Genomic DNA, 20,341 nt, shown 5'->3' on the forward strand with positions numbered 1-20,341 from the left:
TCATACCTGTCTTGCATGCGATTTATAAGCAATTCAGCATGTAATGGCCGTTTTGGTACAAACATACTGCGCACAAAAAGTCAGGAGAAATTTCACCTAATCCAAATGTAATGCTTGTAATTTAACTACATTGAAACAGCTCATTGTTTCTTTTTTGCGCTCTCCAACAAGAAGCTGGCGGGGAAAATGTCATGATTCTTTGATTTCTAAATTTTACTTCTGTGAATTTTCCGGTCTTTCTGTTGCAACCTACTGATGACACTCTGTTGGTCAATTGTTTGACATCATCTTTGTCTCATGATGTCAAATTGTGAACGGCAAGACTTGAAATAACAATTCCAATTCAACCAGGAAATGTTTTTTCTCCATTCATGGATCAAAAACTACATTGTCATTTACTGGCTATTATATCCTTGCATTTGAAGACAACGTTATGCGCCTATATCTCAATGACATTTCAAAACATGTTCATTAATACACATATTAGCTATAGAACATTAGAGGTAAGTTAATAAATAGCATACGAGTAGTAACATAATGATTCAAATATTCCAACAAGTAATTACAAAAAAAGAGATAAGATTCGATTTTGCATTTAACCCCGGAGAACCCAAGAACCCTTTTCTTCTTTGGAAAATGATGAATTTGACATTTAATGACTGCTAAAGTACCGGTATATGTTCACTGAACACGGAAATATGTTTTTTCAAATATTGAATGCTTTAATCCTAATTTAGGATTCGGGCCAAATTTGACCCTTTGGGATTTAAGGGGAGCATTTGAGTAGCAGAGTTTATAGGGGCCAAATTTGACCCCGTGGGTTCTCCAGGGTTTATTACAAAACCATTTTACCTCAATTACTCATTATGAATCAATTTTTTGTCATTTATTTGGGATTCTTCAGCGTCACTAATTAAATTTAATATACAACGATTAAAAATAATTGTAGATTAATCTGAGAATCGATCAGTTGCCGATTAATCGATGAGTTTTGACACCTCATGTTCATTTGCTCACTTGAAGCCAAGAATTATGTCAAGATAAAGTGTAGTGATTCTGTTTAAATCTGAGTTGTTGTTGTTTTATCTGTATATCAAATAGTTGTGTCTTGTTTTAATGTGTTGATAATGCTGGTGGGACTACAAAAAAGCTGAAACTTCCTCCCCACTCTTTAGTTGTGTCCTTTGTTTTTAAACGTGTGGAGTGACCAATAAACATTTGTTCATTCATTCAAAGCTCTTCCTCATCGCAAAGTCCAAGCAATTAGTCAGAACTAACGCTCGCTCGAGGAAGGCTAGTTAACGCCGTTTACTGTATATTGGTCAAAATGTAGTGATTTACCCTTCCGCATTTCAAAAGTACACACTGAACCAGGTCAAGAAAATGTATTTAATTGGTTACTTGGTTTCATTTTAATACACAATAAAAATATATATATATTCAGAAACTAATGCTTTCTTCCCAGAATATAAATATACTGTATAAACATATACAAAATTGTTGGTACCCCTCTGACAATGAAATAACTTAAAACTCAGGCATTGCTTTTGAATTACGCTTTAAGAGAATTATTGTCAAATCAAATTAATGAACAGACATGGACAAAAATGGTACAATTGTCTTAATATTTTCTTGCACAAACGTTTGAGGCAATCACTGCAAGCAAACCATTTGTTTGACTGTCAATGAGTGTTTTGGCCCAGTTGCAGTTTTTGAAGGGTTTGTTTCAACCAAATTCAGATCATAGAAGGCCACCTCTGACTAGTCCAATTGTTTGCTCTAAGCAGTTTAAAAAAAAGTTTGTCTTAGGTCATTGTCCTATTGGAAGACCCATGTCCTGCGTTGTGACCAAGCTTTCAGAAACGAGCCGGCACATATTTAGAACACCCAGTGCCAGTTGTAGCAAAGCAGGCCCAGTTTCACATTCAGACAGTTTTTTTTTTTTCTGGCCCTGCTTCATTTTTGCGTCTTGCCAAAAAGCTCCAGTGTTGGCTCAGCTGCGCAAAAAGACATTTTCCCAGGAGCTTTTTGGCTTGTCAATAACAATATGGCAAACGGCCACTGACTTTTGACTTTTGTCTGTTTCAAGTTATTTCATTGACAGATGTGGGCTTTTCTTTCATTAACAGAGGGACACAACAATTATTTTTTACGTGCAGATCTTTTTCTTTACTCTGCAACTGTTTAATCAAAAGTACAGAGGTGCCTTGACATACCACCTGAATTTGTTCTTGACCATGTTCGTAACTCGAAACACACATATCGTCCGGGTAAGTCGGGTCACTAGTATCTTAAGGCACCACTTGACAATGATGACATGTGCAGACATGCTAATTAATCTGATTACACTCCACTGATCCATGTTCTGTTAGTCACCGTCATGGTCAACACAATTTGCAGATTTATCAAAACTGAATCTGCAAACACCATTGGGCATTACTTTTCATGTAAACCGTTGACTATTCATGAGGACTTGCTGGTACATGCTGTAAGTTATGTACAAATTATCGTGACTTCATTTTACTTGCCAGAGTGGGTCACTTCTTTTTCCCATCGTCTGCTCTTAATAAGCGGGACTCTATACGGTCCTTGATTGTTAAAAGGCAAGCAGGGATCCCTGAGCTGAATGTTCAATATAAGGACCTCTGCAGCCACCCTGCAAAGCCAGCGGTGCGAGTGAGAATTGGTCTACAGCTTAGTACTTCCTGTTATGATGGAGCTGTGGATCTGAGCTGTCAGAGGTATGTAACTCTTGTGCTCGTCATCGAGAATGTACAGAGGGTCCTGGATTCGTCCTGGATCAAAATTCTCCTCCACCAACTTCACTTTCATTTGCTTGAACGTCCCTGTCAACTCCACCACATCCTACAAGGGGGTCAAAATGAAATCACAATCAATAAAAATGATTATTCATGGATTTAAAAACATTGTATTGATACAACTACCAAAACTTGTGCCAATTCACCCCTGCATGTAAAACACTTCCATTTCGTGCCCGCAGGAATTGCTGTGGATTTCAAAGCTCTGTGCGGAATTGATAGCAGTCGGCTAAAACAAGAACGAGCTGGAGAATATAATATTTACATGTAGTTTTCATCTCGGCAGGTAGATGGCACGGTCAGACAGGCTCCCTTCATTGTGCAGGGCATGATGTTCAATTCAGATTTTTTGGTTAAATACACTCTTTACATGTTTTATTCATTCATTCATTCATTCATCTTCCGTACCGCTTGATCCTCACTAGGGTCGCGGGGGGTGCTGGAGCCCATCCCAGCCGTCTCCGGGCAGTAGGCGGGGGACACCCTGAATCGGTTGCCAGCCAATCGCAGGGCACACAGAAACAAACAACCATTCGCACTCACACTCACACCTAGGGACAATTTAGAGTGTTCAATCAGCCTGCCACGCATGTTTTTGGAATGTGGGAGGAAACCGGAGCACCCGGAGAAAACCCACGCAGGCCCGGGGAGAACATGCAAACTCCACACAGGGAGGCCGGAGCTGGAATCGAACCCGGTACCTCTGCACTGTGAAGCCGACGTGCTAACCACTGGACAACCGGGCCGCCCCTTTACATGTTTTAGTTCAACACAAAATAAACGAGTCTTCTAACCAAACACATTTGTGACGTGACAAGCATGTGCAACTACCAGAAATTAAATCAAAAACACAGAACAATAAGAATATATTGAAATCATAGTTTACGAAAACCTGATAAAAACAAATACTGGCTGTTGCTGCTTTGCATGCCGTGGCGTCTTAGGGGCAATGTGGTACCATGCATACATGAAGTACATACTTACAATCAGATAAGAAGTGTAGAAACAGAAATCTGTGATTGAGCTGTATTAATGTAACTTGTTTATCACAGCTGAGGAAGAATAGTTGCCTTTGAGTATTGCTGTATTACCCGTGTGTATGTTTGTTCCTACAACATTTGAGTGTGAATATTCTTTAATTGAAAGAGTATCACTCTCAAAAGTCGATGCTAATATCTTGTAGCATGTCAATGTGATTTCACAGTCACTTAAGCATTAGCACTGGTAATGTTTTCAAAATGAAGCATGTCTTTGTCCCTCCAGGTAAAACTGTCGAGAACTGCCGGTGACAGCGAATGAGCCTTACCTTTATCCTAATAAAGCGTGGCCTGGCATATGCAGGGAGGTAACTAACAACGTGATTATAGATTTTACTTCCATCGAACTGGGCACCTTCCTTTACAGTGACAGCAGCCATTCCTATGCGTCCCTCGTGCCCTGAACAAAACATACAAACACCATGAAAATTAATTCAAAAACTTGAAAGTATAGCTCAAATGTCTGCAAACAAAGGCCGCATGGTACTTCTGGGTGGTAGAAAAGTGACTGACTACCATGAATCAGAAATGAAATTAAGCCTCGAAATGAGTGGATGCACATCGTAGCGTGCGAGTCACATTTTTTTTTTCGCCGAAATCAAACACACTGAAACTGAATGGGCATTAATGTGACAAAACACAGAGATGCCAAATGGTACGGAACTTGACACCCCTGTGATTCGTTCCAAATAGGAATCAAACCCCAAAAAAACAGCAGAGTCACCAGTGCGACTGAGGACTTTAGTTTTACTTCCACTCCCTCTCTAGCAAAATAAGTGACATTTCTATCATTTTGAACAAGAATTGTGACGTTAAGATGTTTCCATTGAAGAATGTTTCATTTCTGAGGCATAATACTCAAACTATCCAGTCTCGCGATATCTCATTATTCTCGTAAAAACTCACGAAAGTTTCTTGCAAAATTCGTGATAGAGTGAGACACCGTTGATCAGTAAACAGGTCAGTATGAAAGGGCTTGTGCAGTCTGCGCGGTGAGGTCATGTCGGCAGGTGATCCTCACCGTGGGGCACGGCTATCCCCGGCAAAATATTTGTGGCAGACGTCCACGCGACAGAAATTTAAGTGTGACCACACTGCATCATATCAGTAACCTGATGGCTTTCGTTTCTGTGGTGCTGAGGCACCATCCAGGATGGCAAGCCCCAGCGGGAAGCCATTTCCCTGGGCCCTCTTCCCCAAGGAGCACAGGGAGGCGTGGGTACACGTGTTCACCAAGTACATGCCTCTCCCTAGCTCCGCTGGCATGGGGAGGATGTTCTTCAAAGCCGGCGACATCCACAGGCAGGCGCCAACTTCTACAAACTGGTGTTCCTCAAGGGGAACATGTCCCTGTTGGGATACCCCAGCGAGAAATGGCTGTTTGGGGAGGAGAAGCAGGAGGAGGAACAGTAACCGTATAAGAGATGGCATATTTTAGTGTTAAGTAGTCAGAACTATTTCTGAATGAATAAAATTGTGTCGTTGGCCTTTTAAACTTTTTTTTTTAACAGAGTTTAAAAAAAAGTGGTGCCATTGGCGCTTTTACCCCCTGTAAGCACATGCGACGTCAGCAGGAAATTTTCCTTCCTAATATTTTTGGCGTACCTGGAACTTGGACCCCGTAAACATTGGCTTCTTTGAGACAATCCGTCAGTGTCAAGATGTCAGAAACCTCTGTTGTAGCCACATTCTCACCTTTCCACCTATGAACTCAGAAAAGTTAAAAAAAAAAAAAAAAAGAACAGTGTGAAAAGTTTCTTTCTGCTGCTTTTACATTCCACCTTTCTTGGCAAAGTGGAACATGAAAATGACAATGTTGCCGTACCTGAATGTGTCACCTACACGATCCTGAAAGTAAATGAAGTTGTCTTTGTCAATCCTCATCAGGTCTCCGCTGTTGAAGTACAGATCTCCCTTTTTGAAAACGTCACGGAGTCTCTTGCGCTCCGTTTGGTCTTCGTTCTGGGCATAGCCGACAAAGGGAGCTATGTTGGTAATCTTGGATACCAACAGTCCAGTCTCCCCTTTAACAAAAATATTATGACAAACAGTAGTGTTAAATACTGACTTCTCTGAGGTAAAAGTTACGTATTTACACTTTAGCTCACCTTTGGGTGCCTCGATGCAGAGACCGTCAGCACCTCGAATCACCTCATCACGCTCTGTATCATACTTGATGAGACTGTAAGGAAACAATATCTAGAAAAAAAGGGACGATCAATTGTGTATCGTATGATGGCGTAGATCAGGAACTTTTTACACCAAGTAAGACCTCCAAAATTGTAGGCTTAGGTGTTCATCAAACATGAGACAGATGGAGGGGCGGGGGGGTTCCCCAAAAAGTACTCTACATTTAATATTATTATAAGCCACTGTAACATTATGCAGTTTGAACTTTAACACTTTGCTCAAAGAAAAAAAAGTCAAAGAGTGATTTAATTAAAATGCATTGCACATATAAATGAAGTAAAAATTATACCTCAATAAAGATTAAATACAAATACAGTGAACCTAAGCAGCAGAACTGGACCGAACTGATTTTTTTTCACCTACCAGTAGAGGGAGCAAGCGCACCGCTGTTGGTACACAAACCACTTTGAGACTCCCTATTAAATACGATACACACTGCACAGTAGTATATTCTCCACTACATATTTGCAAACAAAGAACGCAGTTGTTTCCTTACCCTGTGTACAAAGTTGACCCTTCCGAGGGCTCCAATTTTCCCTGCATAGTTGACAAATCCTACATTCCCCTCGGTGGAGGCATAAAACTCTTTGACCTGAATGTTCCCGAAGCGGTTCAGAAACTCCCGCCATATCTCCCCTCGGATTCCATTGCCAATGGCCATTCGCACTTTGTGGTCCTTGTCATTTTCTTTCTGTATTTCAAGCAGAGACGGCATGGGAATTCAGAAGGGTTTCAACAGCATTTATATCCAGTTGCAAACTGAGAAAGGTTGTTTGTATTCTTTGCATATCTACAAAAGAGCTATGCAAAACACGTTATATTATTGTTATTACAATTATGGGAAGTTGTAGTAATTGGTATTGAAGATTGGATAAAAACCTACTGAATTTAAACGTTAAATACAAATGAATGGTGCCTGAGCAGTGATTTATTTCCCAAACCACACTTTAAGAATCACCGATTTAGACTTATCTCGAAAAGTTTGAAGAACACCATTTGAAACCGTTCCTTGACAGATCCCGACCTTTGACTTTAGCCTCTCTCGGTCATGATTTTCAAATTTGATGCAGGATATTGCTCAAAATAAGCTTCTTTCTGATAAACACAGGACATTAATGCTCGAAAGCTGGCGGCGAGGATTAGAAGCTTGCATGTGCTGCCTCAGGAGCAAATGCAGTCGTGTGGCCCAATCACTTGGAACTTGGACGACAAGAAAGCATGTTTTTGGCTAGTAAACAGAATTTGGTTTTAGAGAAAACCAAATTGAAGCCAGCAATTACACTTCAACTTCACTGAATCGACAGAAAGTACACACAAAAAATATTGAGGCATCTGACCACTCACATTACTTCTGAGATCCAATAACCACGTTTCCTTTATATGGTCTTCCAGGGGTAAAGGCCAGCATCTATTCCGAGTGGTGACTGGATACAACCGATGTAGGGTCATGTGCTAAATTGAAGCTCCCTTGCATGTGATGCAATTAGATACTCTGAATGGCCGTGCATGACCAACTTACAGTATGCATCAATACTGTATATTTCTTTTAGGAAGATACAACATGAGTACATGATCCAGAAGAGTACAATTGTACAGACAACTAATAGTTACAGGTTATGTATCCATAAGAACTCATACAGTTCATGCCCCTGCTGATTATGACGCAAAAGGCTGGAACCTGATAGGCGAGATTTAACGATTTCTATTTTGGTAAGCCAGCTGTGACAAGTTGAGGGAGTGGGAATGTGCAGATTTGGAAACTTATCTCCAACAGGATTTGTAATAAAAGGCAGCTTGGTGCAGGTTACTTTTCTGTATTCTGGATGTGAATTTGTCCTGAATGAAAATGTGATACAGTATTTCAAGCAGAGTGGAGGCATGGTGCCCACAAAGCTAAAGCCAATGAAATACCATCCATGTCAGCTTCTTACTTCCACCAAAGTGGGAAGCATGTGAGGTGAGAGTTTGTGTTTTGATCATGTTTGCTAGTTAGTAGGGCTGGCTATTGTGGCCCAAAATTCAGGTCACGATATGAATTGAATCCCTTCACGATAACTATTGTGATATAAATGCAAGTTTAAAAATAATTATGATTAAAGTAGTTTTTCATGGGTTAATTTATTAACATTTTTAAAACTATATAATTCTGACATTTATTTCTGTCTTTTATGCATACATTGTACATGTAGCTGTCATATTACTTCCACTCGAGACACTACATTTATGTGCTTAGTTGTTGGTTCAGACTCCTGTTAAAAGTGTACTGTACCACCTAAGGACTTATTTTGGTGTTTCGCTTCCTCTACATTTCTCATTAGTTCAGCGGTTAGCATGCTTTCTCGGTCTTCTCCCGTTATCTCTTCTCGCACAGTGTGTTTGAGCAGTTACTCCTCATCCCCCTTTAGAGATAACAAAATGATACTTGTCACAAGTATGGAGGTGAGGATTCGTGACTTAGAGTAGCCGGGGTAGGACAGTGTCAGGCCGCAAGAGCAAACCAGCTGCAGTTCGTGCAGAGAAAATGAGTTTAGCATTACCCGAGCAGCGGTGAAACCAGTTTCACAGCTCGATATGGATGCGCCGGATTTTTTTTTTTAAATGAGAGCTTGAGAGCCATCCTCATTTTCGCATTGAGGCAGCTACGACGATGCCATCAACAAGCGATATTGTGCCAAGCTGTTAAACCCAAATCTATACACTACTACTGTTTAGTTAGTGTGTGTGTGTGTGTGTGTGTGTGTGATGTGCCATTTACATTAAAGTCATTGTGGTTAATACAGATTTTGAGCAATAAAGACCAACCAAACTCACCTTATTACCAGTATAAGATAGTGTTCGATAAAAAACAATTATGAATCTCTGATTGTGAAAAATATTACATGTTACAATGTTAAAAAAGAGCCAGAGAGAGAGAGAAAAAAAATACACCATTGTAATAAAAATATGACATTGTTTTGTGTTGGCAGCTCCTATAACCGAGCCGAACCACTTCCAATTGAACTTTTCTGAGAAAGTGTAAAAACACTTTAAACTTTACCTTGGGTGTGCTGCAGAGGTAGCGCATCACTTCTCCGATGTACTGTATGACTGTGACATTGTATTTCCTGCAGTCATCCCAGAACTGAGAGGCCGAAAACTTTCTCTTCAGAATGATTGTGGACCCTCCAAACACAAGATCGTCAACATCAGTCATCATCGCAGAGGATAGACACCAGGTCGGGTCGCAAATAGTGAAAATGCATGAATAATTTACGGTGATTCTAACTGAAATGAAAAAAAAAATTTTTAAAGCTTGAATAAGCGACAACGATGCTTGTTGAAAGTTTAAAAAAAGTTCAATGTTAGCAGGATAACTTATACTTATTGTTACGCCATCCATTTTACACCACTACAACATGCAATTAGCCATCAAGCTATACCTATAACCTGAAAAAGTACATCTTGCCCGAAGTGTTTTGTGTAATTTCATCCACATTATCTCTGACGTATGCACTCATGGGCAGCACAGGTCGCAAGAGAGCAGCAAAACATAAATGTGATGTTGTGGCTAGCCACAAACAAACGTGGCTATGAGCCATTTATTCTGTTTAGCCACATGAGTTAAGAAGTATCATGACCCAGCCCCAGCGTCAACCCTGACCAGTGTTCTACTATGGACTGTAATTCCACTGTAAATGACTTAACTGTATGTTAGACCGTACGTGTACCTCTGACATAACAATGTGATCTTCAGCCTTTTAAGAAAAATAATTCTGAAGGTGGAGGTAATCCACCGTTGATTAAAACAAATCTCTTCAGATTAATTCTGCTGTGCATCAAAAGACTCATTCATTTGGATTCCAGTAGCAGAAAACGGAATACTTTGTGGAGGAATGATCAGGTGGGAGGGCGGGAAGTACATAATTTCACTAACTTGACCGAAACAGATTCTGGGCTTGCCAAGTTGCGAGGAAATCACTTCTGACAAGCCATTTTAAATGCACACAATTTGACAAAAATGTTACAAAATAGTTTTTTTCGTGTGAAATTTCACGAAACGCACCATAATCTTTAAAGAACTGTATTTGACTTTCTCCAAATTGTTGAAACCAGATGTGAAAATTTTACATTTTGCAGGAGGCTACTTGAGGCTGTTTGATTCTAACGAGAAACTAAACAGCAAAATTCACAACAGGCATTTGCTCCATGGATCAACCAGCGTCTGTTGTTTTTATGTGCAAGATGTAGGGCTGCACATGGCGGCTTCTGTCATAGGGCTCCAACGTACCTCCAAAAAACAAAAACTATATGCTACTTGAAATGGTTTTCTATTGTAACCATAACATCTAAATCAGTGGCATTTACATGTGTTTTCAAAAGGTCAAATTAAATTCACCTGTCGTGCATTTTAGGTTCATCATGAAATTTCAACCCAAAGCCCAACGTCCCAAACTTTTTTTTGGAGTCGAGTAGGTTTTTTTTTTTTGGTAAGTATACTACCTGCAAACTCTTGGAAAAGCTTGGAAACATGGTGGAAAAATTGATGAACAATGCTTTTCTTTTTCAAGGGCATTATTGTTCTCACAACAGATAATAAAAAAACAGCATTTGCACAATAGTTGTGACAGAAGTATTGTGTGATTCTTTGGTGTCCCGTGCCAGGGAACAAAGCTGCCTTATGAGGTCAAACGTGGGTTGAACTATTTCAAGGAATGTGGTATACAGGGAATTTTCACTCAGATTGGATTTAAACCCAAAGTGGGGTTTTTTATGTATGCTAGTGTGGGAGGGAGAGAGCATGAGATGAAATATTTTCACCGTGAATTTTCTGTAGCGTTCAATTCGAGTCTTTGGGAAGGCCAACCGAAAGGCTTAATTTCAAGCTGCTTCATTCAGTGGGAAAGACTGATTCAGGCACCAAGTCAGAATTTGACGTGAAAACCTGGGGTGTTATGATAGGTAGACTTTGCGTACACTCACCTGTTTCAATGGAGCCGATAAAGCCTATAATGAATCCTGCTGTGTGGTACAGAGGCAAGTTGAGATAAATGACGTCACTCGATGAAACACCATTTGCAGATAAAACAGCGAGAGCTATTAGAAGGCGGTTCTGGTTGACCACTGCTGCTTTGGGCAGGCCTGCAAACCACAACATAAACAATTTACCTTTAGGGGTTGTCTTCAAGGGTACGGTAATCACCCTGTTGTCTAGAATACAGGGGATGAGAACTACTGTTGCAGTACCTGTGGTCCCAGATGTGTAAATATAAACGGCAGGACTTTTGTATGTGATGTGTGCTCTGAGTGAGCACGGAATGGCGGCGTCTGACGCTTGATCCACTTTATCGGAGAAGCTTTGGATGCCAGGTGTATCACAGCTTTGGACCATCAGGAGCACGAGGACTCCTTGCTCTCGAAGAGATGGCAGAACATCCTCGACTGCTTCCTTCAGGCCTGCAGGACACATACGCTATTAGATTTCACACAATTAGGATTTTGATGCCAATCAGCGTTTGGCGAGTTTGACTGGTTGCCAGCCAATCACATGGCACACATAGACAACCAACCATTCACACACGCAATTACACCTAGGGACAATTTAGAGAAGGGGTGTCAGACTCATTTTTGTTGTGGGACACATTTTAGTTACAGTTTCCCTTGATGGGCCGTTCTTACGGAAACCAAAAATGGTAAAAGTCAATAGTAACGGTTTATTCAACAATTATTGTAACCGTAATGAGGGGTTTGCTTACAAGATAATGTTTACAATTTATCTCTTGTTTATTAGATACGGGAATTAAAATTTTTAAAAGCGATTTTAGCAAGCATCATGGAAGTTGACATGTTTGATTTGTTTACGTGGGCCACATAAAATGATGCGGCGGGCCAGATCTGGACCCGGGCCTTGAGTTTGATACCAGTGATTTAGAGTATTCCATTAACCTGACACGCATGCTTTTGGAATGTGGGAGGAAAGCAGGCACGAGGACAACATGAGAACTCTACGCAAGTAGGCCGCAGCCCGGAATCGAACCCTGGACATCTGTCATGTGGTAACCAGTCGACAACCGTATCTTCACGTTTTGAAGTCTTGAGACCGGAGTTGCAGGTATCGAACCTTTATAGAATATGTTATTCTGTCAATTGAGCCACCAGAATGGAATAAAAGCTTAATGCAAGTTTTGTGAGAGGTGTAATTTCAGATCCACCAACAATGCGAAACCCCTGAGCACATGACTGACATGGCAGCACATGGAGGCTGGAATATGAGTGGATACTGGAAGCAGTGCAGTAAAGAGTAGTACTAAGAAATGAAATTAATACAATTCCATTTAACTAAGTTATTATGTTACATGTCAACCATGTAAATATTAGAACTTGGGTTGTAAATGTACAGTAGGGGTCAGCAGGAAGAAGGCCTTGCTGGCCTCCTCAATCCCTTAAAGCAAGGGGAATGTGCATGACCACACACTCGTGGCTTCAAGTTTACCTGCAGCTGCAATGAGCACCCTGGCCTTGCTGCAGTTGAAGCAGTGCAGCAGAGACTTGGTTCGGATGTTGTAGTTTAGCAGGGCCACCGGAGAGCCCAGTTTGGCCAGGGCCAGCCAGGTAAAAATGAAGGCGGGCTCGTTGGGCATAAACAGGGCCACGGCGTCTCCGGCTGCGTAGCCCGGGTGGGCGAGGAGCGCGTTCGCCACCCGGTTGCTCGTCCGATCCGTCGACGCGAACGTGTAGACGTCATTCTCGAACACCACAAACGGTTTGTCCGGTCGCGTCACGGTTTGCTCCAAAAAGCGATCCAAAGCGAAGAAGACGGATCGCCTGCGCCTCCACGCGAACTTGAGCAAAATCCTCACAAGATCTCTGATATATAAGATATCCGCCCAAAGATACGGAAAAAGTCGTTTAACAGTCAAAACTACCAGGGGGAGAGCAGCAACAAGAGCTGAACACAAATATATCCACATGTTGGTTCGATAAAGGCGCAAGACGGCTCCAGGCCCCAAAAAAATGTGCCTCGCCCTGTAGCGAAGTAGGGAATGTGGTCAATATTTTGTTTGTGTGTGGAGGAGGGGGTGGAGCATTTAGTACTCCGAAATCACCAGAGGTGGGAAAAAGTAATCGAATTCTGTACCGAACATGAAGTGCGAATACTGACTTGTAAAAATGGAAGTAGTGATTCAACTCGTCTACCCAAGACTCCGAAACGAATTTACAAAAGCAGAGGAGGCAGTAGTACTCACATTCTGTACTTACGTAGAACTTGTTGTTGTTGTTGTTGTTTATTGTTTATTGAACATCAAAACATATACAGTAATAAATTCACAGAAAGTAAGTAAAATTGTAAAAAGGAAAGAGAAAACAGTCATCTTAAAACACAATTATGTTCAAAGGAGTAGGAAGTAAGAAGTAAAGATACTTATATTAAAATAATGTCAATAGGTCGTCAAAGTGCTCACATTCTCTACTTACATAGAAGTACATATACTTGGAAAACATACCGCTGCACTGTTGAAATACTGATTAAATTAATTTATTTCAATAAAAGTGAAAAAAGGTACATAAAATTTATTTTAGTACAAAAGCAGAAGAGGCAAAATTATTCATACTGGGTACTTTAATTAAAGTACAAACAGCTGAAAAATCCTACAGCAAAAAAAAAAAAGAGTGGGTGTGGTCAGCGAAACCCGTTTCAACTGACAATTAGCCACAGTGAATTTACTTGCATGTATGATTTGACAAGACACGCAAGTACTTTTTTCACGAACGATAGCTCTGGATATTTTTTTTTCTGCAAATAAATAGCATCATCATTTAACTGCATTTCATGTTTACTTGGGTTATCCATCCATCCATCTTCTACCGCTTATCCGGGGCCGGGTCGCGGGGGCAACAGCTTTAGCAGGGAAGCCCAGACTTCCCTCTCCCTAGCTACTTCTTCCAGCTCTCCCCGGGGGATCCAGAGTCGTTCCCAGGCCAGCTGGGTGACATAGTCTCTCCAGCGTGTCCTGGGTCTTTCTCGGGGTCTCCTCCCGGTGGGACATGACCGGAACACCTCACCGGGGAGGCGCTCAGGAGGCATCCGAATCAGATGCCCAAGCCACCTCATCTGGCTCCTCTCGATGTGGAGGAGAAGCGGCTCGACTCTGAGCCCCTCCCTGATGACTGAGCTTCTCACCTTATCTCTAAGGGAGAGCCCGGACACCCTGCGGAGAAAACTCATTTCAGCCGCTTGTATCCGGGATCTCGTTCTTTCGGTCACGACCCATAGCTCGTGACCATAGGTGAGGGTTGGGACGTAGATCGACCGGTAAATTGAGAGCTTCGCCCTTTGGCTCAGCTCCTTCTTCACCACGACAGACCGATACAACGTCCGCATCACAGCAGACGCTGCACCGATCCGCCTGTCGATCTCCCGCTCCCTCCCACTCGTGAACAAGACCCCAAGATACTTGAACTCCTCCACTTGGGGTAAGATCTCCTCCCCGACCCAGAGGGGGCACTCCACCCTTTTCCGACTGAGGACCATGGTTTCAGATTTGGAGGTGCTGATTTTCATCCCAACCGCTTCACACTCGGCTGCGAAACGCTCCAGTGAGAGTTGGAGAGCCCTGTTTGAAGGAGCCAACAGCACCACATCATCTGCAAAAAGCAGGGATGCAATACTGAGGCCACCAAAACGGACCCCCTCAACGCTTCGGCTGCGCCTAGAGATTCTGTCCATGAAGGTTATGAACAGAATCGGTGACAAAGGGCAGCCTTGGCGGAGTCCTACCCTCACTGGGAACGATTCCGACTTACTGCCGGCAATGCGAACCAAACTCTGACATCGGTGGTATAGTGACCGAACAGCCCGTATCAGGGGGTTCGGTACCCCATACCCACGAAGCACCCCCCACAGAACTCCCAGAGGGACACGGTCAAACGCCTTCTCCAAGTCCACAAAACACATGTAGACTGGTTGGGCGAATTCCCGCATACCCTCGAGAACCCTGCTAAGGATGTAGAGCTGGTCCACTGTTCCACGGCCGGGACGAAAACCACACTGCTCCTCCTCAATCTGAGGCTCGACTTCCTGACGGACCCTCCTCTCCAGCACCCCTGAATAGACCTTACCAGGGAGGCTGAGGAGTGTGATCCCTCTGTAGTTGGAACACACCCTCCGGTCCCCCTTTTTAAAAAGAGGGACTACCACCCCGGTCTGCCAATCCAGAGGCACTCTCCCCGTTGACCACGCGATGTTGCAGAGGCGTGTCAACCAGGACAGCCCCACAACATCCAGAACCTTGAGGAACTCCGGGCGGATCTCATCCACCCCTGGGGCCTTGCCACCGAGGAGCTTTTTAACCACATCGGTGACTTCAACCACAGAGATAGGAGAGCTCACCTCAGAGTCCCCGGGCTCTGCTTCCTCCAAGGAAGGCGTGTTGGTGGAGTTGAGGAGGTCTTCGAAGTACTCTGCCCACCGGTTCACAATGTCCCGAGTCGAAGTCAGCAGAGCCCCATCCCCACTGTACACAATGTTAGTGGTGCACTGCTTCCCCCTCCTGAGACGTCGGATGGTGGACCAGAACTTCCTCGAAGCCGTCCGGAAGTCAGCTTCCATGGCCTCACCGAACTCTTCCCATGCTCGGGTTTTTGCCTCGGCGACCACCAAAGCTGCGTTCCGCTTGGCCAGTCGATACCCGTCAGCTGCCTCTGGGGTCCCACGGGCCATAAAGGCTCGATAGGACTCCTTCTTCAGCTTGACGGCATCCCTTACTGCTGGTGTCCACCAGCGAGTACGAGGGTTGCCGCCACGACAGGCACCAACCACCTTACGGCCACAACTCAGATTGGCCACCTCAACAATAGAGGCACGGAACATGGTCCACTCGGACTCAATGTCCCCTGTCTCCCCCGGAACATGGGAAAAGCTCTGTCGGAGGTGGGAGTTGAAACTCCTTCTGACGGGATTCCGCCAGACGCTCCCAACAAACCCTCACAATACGTTTGGGTCTGCCAGGACGGACTGGCATCTTCCCCCACCATCGGAGCCTACTCACCACCAGGTGGTGATCAGTTGACAGCTCCGCCCCTCTCTTCACCCGAGTGTCCAGAACATGCGGCCGCAAATCCGATGACACGACCACAAGGTCGATCATCGAACTACGGCCTAGGGTGTCCTGGTGCCAAGTGCACATGTGGACACCCTTATGTTTGAACAAGGTGTTCGTTATGGACAATCCGTGACGAGCACAGAAGTCCAATAACAAAACACCACTCGAGTTCTGATTGGGGGGGCCATTCCTCCCAATCACGCCCCTCCAGGTCACACTGTCATTGCCCACGTGAGCATTGAAGTCCCCCAGTAGAACAAGGGAGTCCCCAGCAGGAGTACTCTCCAGCACACCCTCCAAGGACTCCAAAAAGGGTGGGTATGCTGAGCTGCTGTTTGGTGCATATGCACAAACAACAGTCAGGACCCGTCCCCCCACCCGCAGGCGGAGGGATGCAACCCTCTCGTCCACCGGTGTGAACCCCAATGTACAGGCACTGAGCCGGGGGGCAATAAGTATGCCCACACCTGCTCTGCGCCTCTCACCGTGAGCAACTCCAGAGTGAAAGAGAGTCCAACCCCTCTCGAGAGGACTGGTACCAGAACCCAGGCTGTGTGTGGAGGCAAGTCCGACTATATCCAGTCGGAACTTCTCTGCCTCACACACCAGTTCGGGCTCCTTCCCTGCCAGAGAGGTGACATTCCATGTCCCAAGAGCTAGCTTCTGCAGCCGAGGATCAGACCGCCAGGGTCCCCGCCTTTGGCTGCCGCCCAGCTCGCATTGCCCCCGACCCCTTTGACCCCTCCCACGGGTGGTGAGACCATGAGAAGGGGGACCCACGTTGCCTCTTCGGGCTGAGCCCGGCCGGGCCCCATGGGTGTAGGCCCGGCCACCAGGCGCTCGCCAACGAGCCCCACCTCCAGGCCTGGCTCCAGAGGGGGGCCCCGGTGACCCGCGTCCGGGCAAGGGAAACTGAGTACCATTGATTTTGTTTTCCATAAGGGGCTTTGTGAGCCGTGCTTTGTCTGGTCCCTCACCTAGGACCTGTTTGCCATGGGTGACCCTGCCAGGGGCATAAAGCCCCAGACAACTTAGCTCCTAGGATCATTGGGACACACAAACCCCTCCACCATGGTAAGGTGACGGCTCACGGAGGCATCATTTAACTGCATTTCATGTTTACTTGGGTTATCTTAATCTGATATTGATAAAATGTATAAGCCAAAAGTCACTTCACTTTGTTAAAATAGGCAGCTCCTACTTAATTCAACATGCGTGGATGGCAGCACGACATAACAAGACATAAATGTTGTACAGAGGATAACCTACATACCATAAAGGCTAGCCCTACACTGTTTTTCCTTGGCAAAAGCAATAATGAGCTTAAACAGGCCTCAAGTTTAACAGATTTGTCTGTATTATATAATATCCAATAGGCTGGACACAAGATATTCAACAGTCTGATTTATCATGCATATCAATCCACAATTTCATAATTACAGTGCATTTTACTGTCTGTTTCAGAAAAAACAGGTATGCAAGTGTAGACATCAAAGTGCTGAGCATCCCATAAAAAAGATCCTCCCTCATATCGAGAATACACAAACACCCTCCCCCAGACAAATCCAATGCATGCTAAATAATTATGGGTAAAGATACTGCAATCTCACGCTGTTCATAATTAGTCAGGATTGCATTCAATGGCTCCAACCAAGTGATGGTGTCATGATCGTGAATATGTCAAAGTTTACCAAGTTCAGGATGGTAGACACATGCTGATAATACGACCCAAAGTGAGCATACCCACACACACACACCACCGCTTCTGAAGTCAGCAAAGACCAAATTACGGGACGGGATGTTTATCCTAACCTGGTGTGAGGTGTGTTTCGATTGAATTTTGCACCGGAACTTCAGAAAATGGCAGAGGATGACAAGTGTAAATATTTATGATCGCAAATTCCTGATTGTGACATGAAATGGAATGATCACCAGTTGGGAAGCTGGTGAGGCAAAACTACCAGTGGGCATTTTGCTGCTACTGGTAGGGTCCATCTAATAGACTACTCTTGCATGACGCATGCCCACGTGCTTGGGCTAGTAGTGTTGACGTAAAAGTCATTACTTATTTACGAGTAGGGCTGTATTGCATAATAATAGGCAAAAAGAGGCACGAGCAAACATGAGGCTAAGACAGGCATTCTACTCTGTGCTGAATTGTCTTACTTGTGAGGACAAAGAGCATATTCTACATGTAGTACCTGGACCTTAAGCAGTCCGATCATTTATTCAGTTTCCATGATATCCAGTTGAAGGTCATACTAGTCTGCCACAAGTGGCAATCGTGGTGGAAAAAACATTACTGGGCCACCATAGTTGTTATTGTGCAGTGAATCTTCTTCAGAGTGATGGCAAAGAGTATACTAGTATAAGGACCTAATACAATATACCGGTACTGGAAATGCTCAAACGGCGTGTCACGCATGTTGTCAGATAAATAGAAACATTGCCTTCAATGATTATTATTACTGTTTTTTTTTCTTTAAACTGTTCAACCACGCTGCGCGTCTGTGCTCTCCTGAGAGCCGTACTTGTTAATCCAAGTGACCATTGGACCAAATGATGCTATTGGGATCTCAGTGCCTCAATTGACCTTTGCACATCAGCAAAAGATGTTCCCTATTTTAGAGGCCAACGTAATATCAGCAGTGCCGAGGTTGTGAAACTCTAGTGAGCACAGTCCAGTCAAGCATGTGGTGACAGCGCCTGCACTGCTGGGTTATCTATATACCTCTTTGATTATGTCTATTCCCTTTTCCCACCATTTGTTGCTCTCTTTTCAAGTGATTGATGAAGCTGATGATTAGCCTGAATTGCTAAGTCTTTTATTTGTTTATTTATTATGGTAGCTGTGGGATAAAGTGAGATGCAGTCATTCAGACAAAAACCAAGAAGAGTTTCAGTACAAATTCAAGTGACTCAGTAAGCTGCAGTAAAATTTGTGACAATGCAGGTGATTGCTGGTATAGGCAAAGTTTGAAAAGGGATATCTCCAGAATTGGCAGTGTGCTTTTAATTGTTTTCTCTCAATTCTTTCCGCGCAATGTTGGCAGGAGCCTCATCAATCTGTCACGACCTTTTGAGGTCTCCAGCTTCACATATTGGAGGTGACAATGTACGGTAAGTGTGCAATTCCTGTGAAAGTCTTGATCCATAGATTGGATACTGGCTGGCCCGAAGAATCCTGTGAATTTCACACATTGTATACAGTAGTCAAATGCAAAACATGCGTAGTGCTCATGCTAAAGTCAACCTAATATCCCACTGACATGTTAACCGAAAATTAGTATCAACTTTGGGCGTGATATTCTTTCAAACAACAAATATTGGCACACAAAAGCTGTAAAAAGACAAACACAAATGTAAGATAAAACTACTTAAAGGTACAAATTCTTCCTAATCCATGGAAAACTAACTAGTGATACTAATCGAGCTAATTCGCAAATTCTAAGTAAGTGTGTACTCCATGCACAGCACCACACTGCGCCTAATGGGCCAAAATGCACAGGAACAGCTCGTACTCGTTTTTTACAACTGCTATCACTTTTGCTTGCTAATGTTTACTTTCTTAATAATGTATGTTCTTGTTGTCTTTTTTATTCAAGGATTTGTTGTTGTTGTTGTTGTCATACTAGCACAAGTTTCGACATGAAATGGTGCAAAATATAAACTTTGGGCTGCCAGGTCAGCCCAGTAAGTCCCAAGACTTTTGACAATAAAGATAGAATTATAGCATAAGATTAAATAAATATGCTTAAGAGAAAGGGATGGATGTATCAGAATAAAAATGCAAGACACTTGAATTTCACATGATATTTACTTGACAAAAAGGATAGCATGTTCAAGAATAAAGTGTTAAATGTGCAAGGATGAATTGGCATGAATTTGTAAATAAATCAAAGTATAATTTTATGAATGATGATCTCAGTCTCAATCAAAATAATCATGATCGCTATTTTCCACGATCGTCCAGCTCTACTAGGTACAAATACTGTACGTACTGTTAATAGTTAGAAACGGTACGTAGGTAATGGACCATTCTGCACCAGATTTTTTTGCATGTAAGGGTAATGAGTAATAAACAGACATGAATAGCTGTCTTGACCAGGGATGGGAAACTTAGTGCACTTTAAACCAACTGTTCTTATGAGGAAGAAAAAAAACATCTGTTTGTTTACTTTTTGGCCCCTTTTGAATTGGCCCCTTTTGGCCCCAG

General features: G+C 43.3%; 1 protein-coding gene across 3 annotated transcripts; it reads right to left on the reverse strand.

The window, feature by feature from the left end:
• Positions 1-1,388: 1,388 nt before the first annotated feature.
• LOC127599003 (long-chain fatty acid transport protein 2-like) lies at positions 1,389-13,100 on the reverse strand. Of its 3 annotated transcripts, XM_052062605.1 has the most exons (10): positions 12,516-13,093; positions 11,270-11,479; positions 11,006-11,164; positions 9,084-9,208; positions 6,543-6,737; positions 5,965-6,055; positions 5,682-5,880; positions 5,462-5,559; positions 4,126-4,256; positions 1,389-2,865 (listed from the first exon to the last, which is right to left on the reverse strand). In XM_052062605.1, exons 1-10 carry the CDS (start codon positions 12,991-12,993, stop codon positions 2,689-2,691), a joined length of 1,863 nt encoding a protein of 620 aa, XP_051918565.1. In that variant the 5' UTR covers positions 12,994-13,093; the 3' UTR covers positions 1,389-2,688. The 3 variants fall into 3 exon arrangements, with proteins under 3 accessions (XP_051918565.1, XP_051918566.1, XP_051918567.1); XM_052062606.1 differs by lacking the exons at positions 1,389-2,865; positions 4,126-4,256 and adding an exon at positions 4,263-5,233 and having other exon boundaries at positions 12,516-13,100; XM_052062607.1 differs by lacking the exons at positions 1,389-2,865; positions 4,126-4,256 and adding an exon at positions 4,263-5,206 and having other exon boundaries at positions 12,516-13,099.
• Between the last annotated feature and the right edge of the window lie 7,241 nt (positions 13,101-20,341).

Source organism: Hippocampus zosterae, chromosome 4 (genome assembly GCF_025434085.1).
Source record: "Hippocampus zosterae strain Florida chromosome 4, ASM2543408v3, whole genome shotgun sequence".
Classification (NCBI taxonomy): domain Eukaryota; kingdom Metazoa; phylum Chordata; class Actinopteri; order Syngnathiformes; family Syngnathidae; genus Hippocampus; species Hippocampus zosterae.